Source organism: Phocoena sinus, chromosome 3 (assembly GCF_008692025.1).
Source record: "Phocoena sinus isolate mPhoSin1 chromosome 3, mPhoSin1.pri, whole genome shotgun sequence".
Taxonomy (NCBI): Eukaryota; Metazoa; Chordata; class Mammalia; order Artiodactyla; family Phocoenidae; genus Phocoena; species Phocoena sinus.
The window spans coordinates 131,324,464-131,341,058 of NC_045765.1; the positions used below are offsets into that span (position 1 = coordinate 131,324,464).

A 16,595-nucleotide genomic window follows, 5' to 3' on the forward strand; every position below is an offset into this window, starting at 1 on the left:
ATTAACAGCATTCCTATCTTCATCTAATCTTTCTTACTCTCATTTCCTCCTTGCCTCAATTTCTTCACCAAATTATTATTTATTTTAATTAATTAAATGTATTTATTCATTTATTTACCATTTGACCCTCTTTACCCATTTTTCTTACTCCTCATCCCCCACCTCTGGAAACCACCAATCTAATCTGTTCTCTGTATCTAAGAGCTTTTTTCTCTTTTTTTAAAGACTCCACATATAAGAGAGGTCATTTGGTATTTGTCTTTCTCTGTCTGACTTATTTCACTTAGCATAATGCCCTTGAGGTCCATCTATGTTTTTTGAAAATGGCAAGATTTCATTCTTTATTATGGTTGAATAATATTCCTGTGTGTGTGTGTGTGTGTGTATACACCAGTTTCTTTATTCATCATGCATCAATAGACACTTAAGTTGTTTTCCATATCTTGGCTATTGTAAATAGTTCTGCATGAACATGGGGGTGCATATATCTTTTTGAGTTAGTGTTTTCATTTTCTTCAGACAAATATCCAGAAGTGAAATTGCTGGATCACATTGTATTTTTATTAATTTTTTGATGAAAAATTGTTTTTAATTTCATATTTTGTTTTATTGCAGGTATTTTTGTATTTTGCTTTAAATCCTGTTTGGAACAAAATGTGACATAAAAAAATAATAAGTGCTATCTAAATATTTGTATAAACCTTGATGATTTTTTCTTTTCTTTTTTTTTATGATTTTTTCTTAACTTGAGTTAGGGTGTTTGAATTTAGTGTTTCTTATTTTAAAAATACAGCTTAGGATGATCCAGCAGAAATCACAACATAAACCTGGTTAAAGGTGATGCCATTACTGTCTTGTTTAATCACCTTTTTGCCCTTTTGGGGGATAGTGTGTGGAGTCAGGGGATATATCGTTCCCTGTATCTTATTTCCATACAAGACAAGCAGATAGTCTTCTAAATTTTATTCAGAATAAGATCAGCAGAGTAGAAATACATCAGTGGTACATGTGAAAAAGAACTTGACTTCTTAAAAAAATCAGTCCTAATGGGTCAGGAGTGGACCCTAACTGTGCTCCACTTTAGCTACATTCAACTACCTCTGAAGATAAGTTGGCCTGTGGAACATATTATGAAACAAAAATGAAAACAAGCAACTGGTAGAGCTAAGAAAATCATGTGTAGTCTTAGTTTGCATGAGATGGGGCCAAGATGCTTTTGATCCAAGCCTGGTATTTCCAGGTTAATAGGATGTAGATTCCAGGTTTCTTGGCATCACCACATTTACGACCTCCAGAGACTAGGGCATGGAAGGCACCTTTGCAGATCATGGGGCCCCCTGAGTCACCCTGGAAAGAAGAAAACGGGCAGATACTTGGTAAGAAGCTGTTGAACTTTTTCAACCATCAGCTGTTAGTTACTCAAAGGATTATTATCTGGGTCCTTGGTTTCTTTGTGTCCTGCAGAGTGCCTGATACAGCCCCTGATGCAGTATACATTCTCTGTGTCTCTGTCTCCATCCAGGATCATGGTTCTGTCCATCTGTCTGTCTGCCTCTCTTTGTCCATGTCCCTGTCTCTGTCTAAGACTATGTATATTTACATCCTTTGGTAATCAGTGACTGCTGAACTTTATTCATGAAGAAATGGGTAGGCATAAAGTTTGAAATAACCCACGGAAATAAAAGAAATTTTCAAAATTATGAATTCCATTTTGGTGCTCATGGATTTGAAATCAAGTTGCTATTGAGACTGGTAGAAAAGAGCAATGTATTGAAGTAAATGTCTTGGTGGCAGGTACTCTATCTTCTCTATTATTTTTTTCTATCATCATATGATTGAACTTGGGGCTCTGCACATACCCAACACTTAGTAAATACTTGCTCAATGAACTGATTCTTGAGGACTCACTCTGACAACAAAACAATAAACAAAAATTCTGTCAAGGAAAGTGACAAGGTGATAGAGGGGGAAGCCTTGCCTTTCAGATAAGGAGCTAGTTTTCAAATCTAAAGAGCAGTCTTTGCCTCTGCTACCAATCACATCAAAAACTGCAGTACTTTGTGCTTGGTTGGCTGTGAAAATAGAGGCTGAGGGGGTTGATGATCTTGGGGCACCGCAGTTACACATGATGTTTGTCATCATCATACCCTCCCCTTGATAATGCTTAATATAGTATAATGTGAATATTATATTGTATTTAAAAAAAAATTAGTAATCCATCTGTGCTAGGTAGCCTTCATCACCTGTAAACATGATCACCTATTTTTTTTTTTTTACTACCTCAGGAAATAGAAGATTTTGAAAAGCATGACTGTTGTTCCTTTTAGTCAGTTAGCAGTTAGTCAACATTATTTAAGAAACACATAATATACATTTGAGCTTTTTGCATTTGGGTTTTAGAAGACCTATTAGTTTAAAGGTGGTGATGGTGGGGGGTTGAGAAGTTATCTTCTAATCACCACTACTGACCTCAGAGTTGGTAGGCTTTCTAAGGGTGGTAATACCCCTCAGTAAAAGTTATCAGATATAGTTAACTATCCTTTTAAGGATATTAAGTTAACACTTAATGAGTGCTTACTACGTGTTGCGCAAGTACTTATGACTCATTTGCATTGGTAGATGAGAAAGCAAAGAGAACACTGTGCAGGATCGGAGGGCACCTTTTTGGAGTTGTGATGCGATGTTCTCCACGCCTCTCCTCCTCGGTGCAGGTGTGCAGGTGGGGCCTGACTGTAGCTCAGCAGCCTGAAATGCCTGTTTGAGTGAGGGGTTCTTACCTGGCAGGAATCCTTCTGGCCTCTGGCATCTCCTGCACATACCATGTTTTTAGTTATAATAGGGTGGTGGTTGTAATAACTTGGGCTGTTGCAAACTTTTCGACTTATGACAGTAACAGTGACTTCTCGCAGGGTATCAGAGGGCCTTAAAAATTCTAGGTCAGTGGCTCCCCAGCCAATAACCTGGCATTTTGTTCCAGCTTTAATATCATCTTTGGCTCTTGGGTGGAGCAGTTGGACATGTTTGTTGAGTTTTGCGGCCGTGTGAAGCTGACAGATTGAAAAGAGAATAAATTATCATTTGTCCCCAGTAGTATTATTAGCCTGAGTGATGTATGTGTGGTCCCTCTGTGCTAGGAGGGCGTCCCTCTTCTTGAATCTACTTTGGTGGTAGCCCACAGCTGCATTTGTGGTTGTTGCTTTTCTGAACATGCTCTTCATTTCCCTTAGAGCTCAGTGATCCTTGGGGAGGGAGCTTACACAGAGCAGGAATTTTGCCCAGTCTCTAGCAAACTGGCCTTTACTCCACATTGGATGGTTTGCTGTGGAATAACATCCATAGGTCATGACTTTGAGGGCTGGGCTATTTCCTGCTAGATAGGACCCTTGAGTATGGTCTAGACTAAGTTTGGACTAGACTAAGTATGGTCTAGACTAAGTTGTAACTCACTTCTCTATCCCTGAAGTCACTTGCTTGGCTCTGTTGTATAAGTGACTTGTATTTTTCATTTGCTAATGAGAAAAGCATTGGGGAAAAAGCTTGCAGCCTGGATCCTTGGGCCTGTTGGGGTGTTCTCCTCCCACGTATGCGAGCATCAGAGCTGTTTTAACTTGTATAAACACAGCCCAGATACATCTGTGATAACTTCTTGTTTCTCTCAAGGCAGTAAATGGAGTATAATGGGCCCTTATAAAATATGTCACAATCACCTCGAACAAGGGGAAAGTGCCAACAACATCCTTTTGTGTAGATGATTTAACAACTGAACTGTGCTGTATAAGAATGTTGGAGAAACTGAAGGAATGCAATGCTACATACCTCAACCAGCATAATATCATTTGATTTAGGATCTGATGTAAATCCTGGGAATCGTATGAATCTTTTAATCTCAAATGTTTGTTTGGAGGCCTCATTCTTTGAGAGAGAGTGTGCTCCTAAAACCACTCTGGAAGACTGGCCTTTGGCAAACCTAAAAAAAGCAAAGAGAATAGACACCACAGAATGATTCTCAAATCTTCCAGTGAGGAGTAGAAATGGTGGAGGAGGCCATATACCTACAGGAATAAGGACCAGCTCCAGCCTGTGTAGGATTAGGTGGAGTGACAGAGGTGTCAGTGGACCCAATCACAAATGGATGATAACAAGGGCCAAACCCATCCCACTCCAATTCCCCAGCCTTGCAAAAGACTATCAGGACTTGTACCCTACTGTGGGGAAAAAGGAGTGAAATCCTAAGTGACTGAGATCAAGTTTACAATAAAGTCGTGTTAATTTATATAAAAATAAAGGAAATTATATTTCTCGAGTTTGTGGGTTGTGATTTATATCCACCATTGCTAAGTTTTTTTTATTCAGGTAAAATATACATAACATGAAATTTATAACTTTAACCGTTTTTAAATGGTTCTGAAGCATTAAATACATTCACATTGCTGTTCATCCATCACCACCACCATCAATATCCAGAAATTTTTCATCTTCCCAATGTTAAGTGTTTTAATAACTAAAAGGTAAAAAGGCACAACTCTACACTTGCTAATCTGGTATGTCTAAACCTCATCTCAGGGCAATATGGAGAAGTAAAGTCCATTAGATGGCTTTCAACTATACTCATATGTTCTGTCCCCTCAGTTAGAAAGATGATTTAGACAAGAAGGGAAAACTTTCCTCAAGGTGAAAAATCATTTGAAATTAAGACACTTTAGAGTTAGTAGTCATTGGTAATTCCATTGTGGAGATCTAGGGGATAAAAACTGGTGAGTCAGATGAAGAAACAACAGTTTTTTTTTTTTAAATCTCTAGTCATATACAATTTTAGTACCAGTATTTCAACAGTTGATCTGATTTACTGTATGTTGAATAAAATTATATTTATATCTAGTTATGAAATATATAAATTTTTTTTTGAGATCTTGACAACACCTTGGAGCCATTTGCATACTACAAAAATATCCCATTTTAATGTGTGTTCTCAGGAAATGACTTCAAATCCTTTTTTGGAACAAGAAAGGTGATAAAAGGAATTATATTTGTTTACATGTAACTATTTCATTGTCATGTGGAAAAGAGTCAGGGCAGATTACAATAAAAGCACACATACCCAATAAACACACATATATACATATGAATAAAGATTAATAAAAATTAAAAAGAGCACAGAAACATACGGAAAAAGGAATAAGAGGTTGTTTTAGGTTTGGGGAGCCAGTATATGGCTATGCTGGGGTGGGTTTGCGTATGGCAAGGCTGTGACTGCTGCGAATTACCGTTTTTTGGTTTCTACCAAAAGAGTTTATTCTGGTTTATTTTGGGAATTTCAGCTCTATTTGTTGAAAAGTTTGTCTATTGCAAAATCAGGATGGGGATGAAATTTCTCAAAGGATGTAGATTGGATTTCTCAGGATTGATTCAAACCCAAATTCAGCATACTCACTAAACCCAAAGCTTTGGAGGGGAAGGATGATACAAAATCCCTGGGATTACTGATATAATAGAAAAGATGGATACATACATAAATAACTAACACAGGAAGGCTGGGAGATACAAATGCAGGACGTGGAAGATGAATTCTGAGTAGGGAAAGGGTGCTGAGAAAATGTCTGTTTTTCCTTCATCTTTTACCAATTTCCTTGATTTGTTAATGGCTTTGAAGTGTTTTAGTTATTTTTATCTCCACTGGGACATATGAATACCCAAAACAACCCAAGCAGACCATGACTGTTTTCTGAACTTTCCATTTCTAGATATACTTCAACTGTAATCTGTACTACAGTGGTCAATTTTTTTCTGCCCACAGGATACCTGGAATTACCTGAGTTCTAGGATCCCACCTCCTTACCTAAATCCAGGTATGAATAACCACCGAGGAGAAGTGCCAATACTAGTGTCTCTTTTGCACAGCGCAGTGTTTCTCCACAGGTGGCCTTTGGACCACCTGCGTCAGAATCATCTGGAGGTGTCTGGCTGCATGGCACCTCTATAAGCCCCGTGCCAAGCCCCTTCAAGCCTCTTATTTCCTCTGCCACTCTGCTTTGGCACTGAGCAGTGTTTCTGCTTAGACCCATTCCTCTGGGTGTGTTAGTGAAGGTAGGGTCCCTATTTTTGGAATTCTCTTGCCTAAGAGAGGAGGGAACTACCTGGCTGTCAGAGATGGGCTGTCATGGTTTTATCCCATCAACACGACTGGACCATGATATTTGTTCCTCAGTGATTACCATGGAAGGTACAGATATTAATATAACATTAGATGACATTTATTAGGTTACTGTAGTGTGCCAGGTTTTGTGCTAAGCATTTTACATATTTTCCCTCATTTAAACCTCACAACAGCCCTGTGGAGGAGGTATTAAGATTATCCCCATTTTGCAGATGAGGGAATTGATGATCAGATAAATTGACGAACTTGAGAAAGTCCCACCAATATCAAGCGGAGGCTCTGGGATGCAAATGCAGGGGGGATTAAAGCTTCTTTTGTTTGAACCTGGGGTCTGGATTGGTAACCATTCTACTCTGGGAGCCTTGAGTGATTTGGGATGGAGTGAGGCCATGTGGAAGGGGCTGGGTTGGAGCGAGGAGGTTCCATCTATTCACTGGCTAGGCAGGTGAAAGGATGGGGGAGTGTTCAGTGGGAGAAGGCATTGGAGGAGACTAGGGAAGACAGTGGACAAGAGTTGGTGAGAGTTTTGCTTCTGATAAATTGAAATGCTGAAAATGTTATACAAGAGGATTTTTTACTGGTTTCCTTTTGTAATTGGCATGGCAACTAATAAAGGGGCCAAGAGACTAAGTGAGGAACTTAGTGTGGATGGGTAGTGAGAAGGGAACACCCCAGATTTGGCCCCCTTCACCATTTTGCTGAGAGAGGGGCCTGGAGTTAGTAAGCTATTCTCGTAGGATACTTGGGAGTCCATTTGTGGGAAGCCACCATTGAACTATTTCATAAATATTTTGGATTTCACAAAGCTTAATGTTTTTCTAAGCACCAATCTGCCTATATTTTTACACCCAAGTGTCCTGTGGAGGAAATCTGATCCACATATTCTGCAGTTCTTTAAACTACAGCCATTTAAAATAATATTTAGCAATAGTTTTTTTTTTTTTTTTTTTTAATTCCAAGACCTCTTTTTCCGAATTTTTCAATTTGGGAATCTATTTCTACTGAGTCAAGTTCACTTGACAAAATTTAAAATTCAACTTAATAATACTATTTACCTTTGGATAGCAATTTATGGCTTGTGAAGGACTTCACATAGTGTTCATTTAGCTTAGCAAAAACCAAAATCCCAAAAATCCCCTCCCCTCCAATTTATTTCCTTTTTTCTATCCAGCATTTGTTCAGCATTTATAATAAATCAAGCTCTGTGTCTGGGGAGGTTATAATCCATTTGAATGTGTAACCACAAGCATATTTGAAGATGTGCATATTCTGAATTGAATGAACATTTATTGATAGTCACCCTCTGCTTAGCTGGTCCCCAGGGGACAAGTGCCCTAGAAAAGACAGAACTAATGAGGACACAAGGGTGATTTCTGTGACAGCAAGAACCCTGCTTAAATGAAGTAACCATGTTAAATTGGAAATTAGTGGCTTGCTATTTAGAAATAAAACAGAAGTTCCCACAGTTTGCAGGCTTCAGAATTTCTAATTTGTGTTCAAACAGTCTCATTAAAATGGAGCAACCAAGCAAAATCCCCAAAATATGGGAAGCAAGTCAATTCAGTTGTTCCATTTAGATATAACTGATGCCTAGAGAGTAAATGATTATGGCTAAGAGGTTCTTAAGTGAAGTGCTGTCATATTTGTAAGGAAAGGAGAAGGCCCCATCTTTTCTTAGCTTATTCAGGCAAGAAACATAAGGAAGAAACATACAAACAAACACCAGCCCCCGGGCTTCCCTGGTGGCACAGTGGTTGAGAGTCCGCCTGCCAATGCAGGGGACACGGGTTCGTGCCCCGGTCCGGGAAGATCCCACATGCCACGGAGTGGCTGGACCCGCAAGCCATGGCCACTGAGCCTGCGCATCCAGAGCCTGTGCTCCACAACGGGAGAGGCCCCAACAGTGAGAGGCCCGCGTACCACACACACACACACAAAAAAAAATCACCCCCCAAGCCGAAACAAACAAACAAAACAACAAATGCCAAATTAGGTTTCTATTGCTTTTCCTTTTGTGATGGTAGCGGCATCCCAAGAAGGGTTTTGGACATTTTTAGCTGAAGTAAGAGAATCATAGAATGAGAGGTTATAGTCCGTCTTTAGAAAAGCTTTCATTTTACGTATCCCAGAAAAAATAGCTCTCTCTCTCTTTTTCTTTGTAAATCATCTATACTTTTTTTTTTTTCACCTAGTAAGATTGTTGCCCCTTACAGCTGTGATTCCCAAACTGTGGGCCTCAGACCTCTGCGGTGGGCATTGAGCAGAGGAGTAAAGGTAAGGGGTCTCAAAAATCCATTAGCAAAGCAGGTTCCTCATACATATAACAGTAATAAGAGCTGCAACTTATTTGCAGCTCACTATGTGCTAAGCATGCTAAAATATTTAAATAGATACTATTTAATCCTCAAAACCCCATGAAGCAGTTATATACTATTATTATTATTTCCCATTTGTAAAATGGGGTGCAAACGCAGGTTGTCTGATTTCCCCTAACAAGGTCAGGAATACTGCCGCTTCATAACTGTTGCTGTGTTCCCAGGCATTACATGAAGGACTTGAATTTGTCTATTGGGTTGCCTAGATCTCCCAGAAAAGGAGAACTTGGGGCAGAATCGCGGATGTGTGAGAGGGTAAATAAACTCCACCAGTTGGTCAGTTATCACAGTAGCTAAGGGTAGATCAAATTCTCTCCTGGGAGAGGCGAGCTTCTTTTCTAGCCAACGTGAGGAAACACAGTAAGCCTACTACTCACCGAGAGTGGCAGTGGGCCGCTGTCAGCACCCACTGTGGATGGATTAGCACGCCCCCGCAAATGTGATTGCCGCCATACTGCACGGAAGCCATAAATGGCCTGGAATGAGGTGACGCTTCTCTCCCACCGATAATCTCCATGTTGAAACCTCCAAAAGAAAACCAAAAGATTTAATGCAAAAGATCTAAGCAGATTATTTCATGTAATTCTTCTTTTGACAGTCATTATATCATTTTTCAAAGATTAAAAAAATCTTTCAGTCACCTAATAGTTATTATAATTTTACTGATGAACAACTGGATAATACATTACATTTAGAGGGAGCTACATAGAGGTAAAAATTATTTTCATTTATAATGTAACAATACAATCACTAGAAAATCATTTAATTCTCACATGTGGCAGGTATGGGAGATACTTACACTCTGGAGTCATGTAAGTCCCGGCTATTAGGAAACATAGAAAAAAAGAAGAAAACTTAGTCATTTCAATGGCTTAGATTTAAGAAGCCCAGATGAAATATTGTGACTGTATTGGTGAAGGAAGAAGAGTGTGAAGACTGAGTTTCGATTTTGCAAATTTAACTTTCTCACCACAAGTGTTCTAGAGGTAAAGTTTTTCACACCTAAGATTAAAGGTATATATCAGTTTGGGGAGTTTCGGAATTGTGCTTTTAGCACTTTTTAGAGCAAGGTATGTGTGTCATAAAGTACTCATTTCTGTAGTTAACCATTTTCAATATCTATATAAGTATTCGTGTTATAAATGGTGAGAGAATAAAAAATATGCAAGCCATAAGAACTTAATGAAGTTCAAAGATGTTCATTGCTCTAAAGTAATACTTACTATTTTTCCTGGCAGAAAACGATGCCTATCATATTTAGTTTCTCTCTATTTTTCATTTGGACATAGATTTATTATGTAGAGAGACGTGGAACCTTGCACAGATCACGGCTGCTTTACAATAAGGCTTAGCTAAAGCCTGAACATCATCCAGAGAAACCCATATGTTTTGTAGCAAATTTATTCGTAGTCATGCCATTTTCTCTAAATTTGACCAAATTTGGTTAAATTTTCATTACATTTTTGGAAGATTTAATAATGTTATTAAAGGGGAATATTGGCAACATATATCTAATTCGGAGTGTCTCTTTTACTCATTTTTAATTGAAAATGACCATGTGTTTATCCAGGGCCTTAATAATATCTTTTAAAAATCAAGGACTGCACTTTGTCACTCTCCCCAGGAACAGATGAAACACATTGCCAGGCTTTCTACTGTACTTTCTCCTTCACTACAAAAGGTATTCGACTTAAGATTCTACGAGATTCTGTTTGTGCTGGGTGCTGATCAATAGTGCAAATGTTATAAAATGAGTATGGATAGACAAGTCAGGCACCATGCATGACCCCAATCGCTTTGCAGAAACACTGACCAAAATTTACCTTGAATTAACAGACCTTATTTTCCTTTTTCTAAGATATGTGTGTCCTATCTTTTATTTTTTTTATAAAGGAGAATTGAAATACAGAGCTATTTTTCTTGGCAGATTGCGAAAGACTCCTACTAAATTGCTCTCTAGCATAAGACAGTGGGAATAATAAAAAACAATATTATACTTGTATATTCTACATTATAATTTAATGTGTCTTAAATTATTTCCAAAATTCTCTTTACATGATCATTTATATGTTTTCATGTCTTATGTCTGTGAGAAAGGCAGGACAAACTACTATTTTTATGTTACAACTGAAGAAATGGGTTCAGAGAGGCTACGTAATTTGCCTAAGGTTACACAGCATACAAGCCGGACCAAATCATTTGCCTGATCTGAAATAACTTGTATGTTAATAAATATACCACCGGAGCACAGAATTTGAGAAGTATCCTGTTTGCACTTTACCAGGATGCAGCAACAGTAAAGCTCTCCTGCATGGTAAATAAGAAGAATTAACAAAACCAATGCAGAGTAGTGACTTCCTGTCTCATCGACCTGTGGGTGAGACAAGGAGGAGCCGGATTAAGAAAAGCCACAAACTTAAAGCAGATTTATTATTTCCAGCCAAAGGTCCTCGTTACTTTGCAAGTCATTGTTGTCACTGTTGGTGTGCCTTGATGGATTCCTCATGTGCCACTTCTGCAAGCTGTAAAGTGGGCTTGATGATGCCAGCTCCCCACTGTATTGCAGTGATGTTGGGAACATAAGAAAGATAATGTGTGACATTTGGAAGTGATTTGAGCTGTGAGGAAGAAATGAACTGTGTAAAAGACAGAGCTTCATTTTTGCCGGGGTGGCAGGGGGGCATGGTTAAAAAATCTCTCAGCTGCTTATTTCTGTGTAGTAAGGACTAGTATCCACATAGATTTTTACAAATTGCTAGGCATTTTCAACTCTATTTCCTGGGAGGTGGCTGTCATTAGTCTTGTTTTGTGGATAAAGACTTGCTGGAGATTACTGACCTAGCAGGTGGCAGATCAGTTCTTAAACCCTTAGGTGCTGGCTCCAGGGTCCATGTGGCTTTCAAACTGACCACATGCCTGCCCTACTTTGACAAGTTCTGGGGCTTAGATGCTCTAAGAGGCAAGCTGCCTGTGCAGAGGGAAAAAGGATTTAGCCATATACACTGCAATTAGACATGGTGAGATTTAATTCAATTGGGAGGATTTTTTTTTTCTTTAGAATTTTTGGCTTTTTTTCCCGGACGGTCTCATAACTCTTTCTTGTAGCTGTCCTGGAAAATTCTGAGAATCATGTTGGTTTATAGTAAGGAGTTATTTGGTTTGGGCTTTAAACTGATGCGGGGGTTAATAGCATCATTTGTTATAACATTCAGGATCCTGGATTTGAGAACAGTGAGCTGTGTAACATGATGAGCTCCACCATCTAATTTATTTCTTGATGTCGATTTTTGTTCTGTTGAGTCTGCTGCGGGGAGAGCCGTGTTTGCTTTGGATGAATTTTGTAGCAGCTGTGCTGGGCTGAGCAAGTGTGAGGCGGTGCTCCGAGCGGGACCAGTTCACAGGTCAGGGGCCTTGAGGTTCTCCTTTGCTGTGTTGTGTTCAGCTGTCCCTATTAGCTGTTCTTGGCGATGCTGATTTTGAGCTCCGGGTTTTTGTTTTCCTCCATCCCTACTGTCTCTCGACCCTTCTGTGTTTCGAGAGACCCATACAGAGCAGTTGTCTGGAAGCTCCAAAGGCCACATGTGGTTCTCTCCCTTGGGCTTCCATCACATTCATTAGCCACGCCCTCTAAAGCCTTGTCACTCAAAGGATGGCTACCAGACCTGTGCCGGTGTGTGACCTGCTTATTACCCATCTAGGGCAAGATGAGGACAGAAGTTGAGAGAAAGAGTTTAGAGGCTGTTACAGTCATTTATCATGACTCTGTACTAATTTACTTTATTTAATGAAATGTAATTTAATGTCTGTCCAACCTAATCATATAATAAGGCATGCATTTTGTATGCCTTTTTAAATTTAATTTTCCTACTCATCTGTGTTTTATTGTATAAAAGTATCAGTCCACAATGAATTGAAACAAAAACCAAACAAATGAACGAACAAACAAAATTTCAAAACGTACCTGGTCTACCCCATGGGTAGTTTGAGTACTGCTCTGTAGACACAAATGCAAAGCATGTCTATTTCAAGCCCTTCCCATTTCTTCCCTTTTGACCTCCTTTGGAAAGTTTTCCAACACCAAGGTTTCCAAGACTCCCATGGCTGTCCTGCACCAGGCACTTGAGATCAGGATTTGGCAGAATTCTACTGGGTCCTTCCTTTATGACCACCACCCTCTGGGCCTTGGTTTCTGTCCAGTAATGATTTAGCTAATCTGATACATGCATCTGCTAAGAATTATGATGAAACTATGGCAGCTTTGAAAATTGGAGTAGGGAGGGTTATTGGGGTGCTGTATGATGACATTATGTCCAAAGGTGCCCAGAAGACAAATCCTACTTCAGATTATAGCCATTCCTTCCATGAGATTCCATAAAATGGATGAGATTGAGAACAACTGCAAAGGAAAGCAAAGTATCCCTTGACTCAGACCTGAAGCTTTGGACTTAACCTCAGTGTAGAGAAACTGGGTAAGCTGCGATGGAGCATATGGAGCCCTGTCTTTTCCTAAGCTACTTCATTTTAAATACTTCAGAGAACTGCTCCATGATCTCCCTTTGGTGGAATGATGATGGTGATTAAAGTAGGATGGAGGGAAATTTGTTTTATATTTCTCTGCCTTTTAATCAGAACATATTTTGCGTATTAATTATCTTCCTTTATTAAATATGAGTATGTTTCCTATTCACCACTATTGAGTTAAGTAACACAATAGTCCTTTAACCTCCTCCTCCTTTACTCCTCTCCAAGTCAACTATGAAATAACTGCAGTGAATGAGAGGTACAATGGGTAAGTATGGACGGTATCTTGGCATAAGGAATAACCACACGAAAACAGCTTGAGAATTTGGCAGATGGGGATTTCCCAGTACACCTGGAGCTGGCTGCCTGGCCAGATACTGTCTTAATCTCAACTTTTTCTCCAGGCCTCAAGCTGCCCTTTTGTGACACCTCTTCTTTTTCTTTTCTTCTTCAGGGTGGCTTTTGATGTTCATTTCCACTGAGTTGAAATGTTATGGGAGGGAAAGTCCCACATGGTGTGGTCCTGTGATGTCACTGGACATAATCACTCACACTGTCTGCAGTGTTTGTCCTAAAAGATTTACACATGTGAAAACCCTTTCAACAGGGATGACTGCCAAAGGAAGGTTTGTAGCCCTGATCTATCTCCCAGCAGCAGACTTGTAGGGCCACTGGCCTTGCACAGAGGAATTGAGGACTTGCATGAACCTGGTGGGGCTTTGGGAAGAAAACTGGGGTCCATATGTAGTCAAGGGAAAGATGTCAGGGAAAGAACTTGGTGATAGAAACCAGAAGAAATGTGGAAGCAGGAAGGGAAAGGAAGGAAATAAATAAATATTGCAGAGGAAGGAAAGAAGAAAACAATCAATGGAGGATGGGAGGCCTTACAATGAAACACTTCCATTTATAGTTGAACATCTCAGATACTGTGATGTGTCCCAAGCCAAATATATCATCTTTTTTAAAATAGAAACACATCTGTTAAAAGGAATAATCTTTTCACATTGAAAGCAATTAAGTTGTTTAAATGAATCAGATTGGTTTCATAAAATAAAGCAGGAAAACTAGTAGTTATTTCAGAGAGGATGGTCAGATTCATTCATAAAGGAAACACAGTAAATGCTGTAGCCAAGCTGGAACTCAATAAATCAATTGATTCAGTATTCCTTAATTTTTCATTTACAATGAATTCAAGTAGGAATTTTCACACAGTTCTAAGTGTGATAGAAATACTTTTCCCAAAGGCGAATGATTAACCAAACAACACACACACACACACATACACATATACACATTTGCACATTCCCCTGCCCCACACCCACTGATCCCTAAATCCCTATCGTACTCTTTGTCACAAATAAATTCCAGGTGGATCAAAGATTTTCTATGAAAAAAGTGAAACCATTATAAACATTAAATGAAATGGTAAGTTAAAAGCAATGTTTGAGAGAGGAAGACATAAAGGAAACCAATACATAAGAGTATATAAAACTTTGACATTTGTAAGGCAAAAAACACCAGAGGCAATATCCAAAGACATATGATAAAACATTCCCCCCAAAGATAATATCTTTAGTATGTGAAGAGATCTTACGACTACATCAAAGAAAATAGGAGTAATAATAAATGAGCTTGCTAATGAACAAATCAGTATAAGTATAAACAAAATAATGCTTTAGTTAAATTTCCTTTTAAGGAAGCTAGCATATACATAATATTTTTAAAAAATATTGATGATTTTAGGAGAGAAAATAAAGCACATTTTTGCAAGTCTTAGTAAGTAAAAGTTTGATGCACTAATGGCAAAACTATAGCAAGTGCTGATAAAAAGACCACCAAGCTGAGAAGATATAAATCAACAAAAGCATAATCTACTACATTCACATTGTTGGTTGACAAGTCAGTGAATGGGTTTTGGCAGCAATGTAATGATCGTGCTTTTTTCTTTTAGATCTTGAACTCTGTAAATCCTCTTTCCTTTCACAACTTCCTTAATTCACCTCTACTTCTCTCCAAAATCCAAACACATATTTTCTCTTCTCACCAGAATTTCAGATCACTGGTCTTCTTGCAATTTACCCACGTCCACTAGCTTTCTTCTGGACACATCTGACCTCTTTTCAGTCTGAACAAGATGGTCATGTTAACAAGGCCCACCTATCTGGAATTCCCTGGTGGTCCAATGGTTAGGACTCTGTACTTCCACTGCAGGGGGCATGGGTTTGATCCATGGTTGCAGAACTAAGATCCCGCATGCCTCAGGGCATGGCCAAAACAAACAAACAAACAAAAAAAACCCAAACAAGGCCCACCTATCAACTCCAGGTATCATGCCTCCTTAACCTTCTACTGTGGAACTGCCCAACCCTACATCTCCTTTCCCGTTTGCTTTCTCAGATTCTAGGTTAAGAATTCTGCTGCAGAAAATCACAGTACCCTAGTGGGCTAGCCCACCAGCTCAAGAGTAGAGAGTTCATTGTACTCTAGAAATCCTCTCACTTATCTCCTTCATTCTCTAGATCACTGGCCACAATAGCCTTTCCAGACTCTGTCTTTCCCAAGCCCCCCTTTCCCTCCATCACTTCACCTTCTACTTCAGACGTTGAAGGTGAACACTCTCTTTTTATTTAACTACTCATCTTTTCTTCCTGGCCAAGCGGGAACACCTCCACAGAGGGACACCTCTATTCTTCTCTTCATCTCCCAGGGTCTTTATTTCTTTATAAAGCAACTTAAATTTCTACATCTCCACTAGCTCAATCCTTCAATATCCATCCATCCATCCATCCATCCATCCATCCATCCATCCATCCATCCATCTATCCATCCATCCATCCATCTATCCATCCAACCATCTCTACATTAATTTTGTATGCAAGCACACAGACCTATCTATTCATGAAAGATATTCACCTGAACATGTTTGATCCTCAGTTTATCCTTCCTTTCCTTTCCTAATCAGAGTTCTTTCTTTCATAATCAATTTCTTGCTCTCTTGTCATCCCAACAAATTGTTTTCATTTCTCACTGCTAAAACACGCTATCAGTGAAACTTGTGGGCTGTTCTCAATACTCATTCTTGTTGATTTATCTGCATCTTTTCTTTCTGCTGACCAGTTTTTCCTTGAAGCATCCTCTGCCCCTGACTCCTGTCATACTCTCTGTTCTGACATTTTTTTACCACTTCAATCACTATTTGTCTCTTTACTGCCACATCCTCTTTCTGTTCTCCAAATTCTCTCTATGAGTCTCTTCTATTCTCTTAAGCCCAGCCTGTTCCAAAGCAATTAAACAAAGTTAAATGTAGCTCTAGTCTTCAGGACTTCTCAGAGCCTTTAAATGCTAATGTGTATTGTTAATACCCAAGAGGATACGTAGGGATATAGTATGCTCAGTGTCTCAGACTTGTTGGACTAAAGAACATTTATTTTCACAGAGCATATCAAGGGACATGGATTCCTTAGACCTCATGGTGGGAAACCTGTGTACAGTTTCCGATTTTCCACTTTGACCTCTCTTCATAATATTGCTCCAACAACTTTTTC

General features: G+C 39.1%; 1 protein-coding gene across 2 annotated transcripts; it reads right to left on the reverse strand.

The window, feature by feature from the left end:
• Positions 1-948: 948 nt before the first annotated feature.
• On the reverse strand, positions 949-9,479 carry GZMK (granzyme K). 2 transcript variants are annotated; one of them, XM_032625070.1, is made up of 5 exons: positions 9,329-9,479; positions 8,907-9,054; positions 3,817-3,967; positions 2,778-3,047; positions 949-1,347 (listed from the first exon to the last, which is right to left on the reverse strand). In XM_032625070.1, exons 1-5 carry the CDS (start codon positions 9,390-9,392, stop codon positions 1,186-1,188), a joined length of 795 nt encoding a protein of 264 aa, XP_032480961.1. In that variant the 5' UTR covers positions 9,393-9,479; the 3' UTR covers positions 949-1,185. The 2 variants fall into 2 exon arrangements, with proteins under 2 accessions (XP_032480961.1, XP_032480959.1); XM_032625068.1 differs by having other exon boundaries at positions 2,661-3,047.
• Positions 9,480-16,595: the final 7,116 nt, after the last annotated feature.

Excerpts from the sequence above, each read along its gene's own strand:
- GZMK (XM_032625068.1), bottom strand. The coding sequence starts at position 9,392 with ATGACTAAGTTTTCTTCTTTTTTTCTATGTTTCCTAATAGCCGGGACT. Across the intron at positions 3,048-3,816 it reads ATGATATTATGCTGGTTGAG|CTTCACACGGCCGCAAAACT; the intron begins GTATGTAGCATT and ends TCAATCTGTCAG. Across the intron at positions 1,348-2,660 it reads CGCATCACAACTCCAAAAAG|GGTGACTCAGGGGGCCCCAT; the intron begins GTGCCCTCCGAT and ends TCTTCTTTCCAG.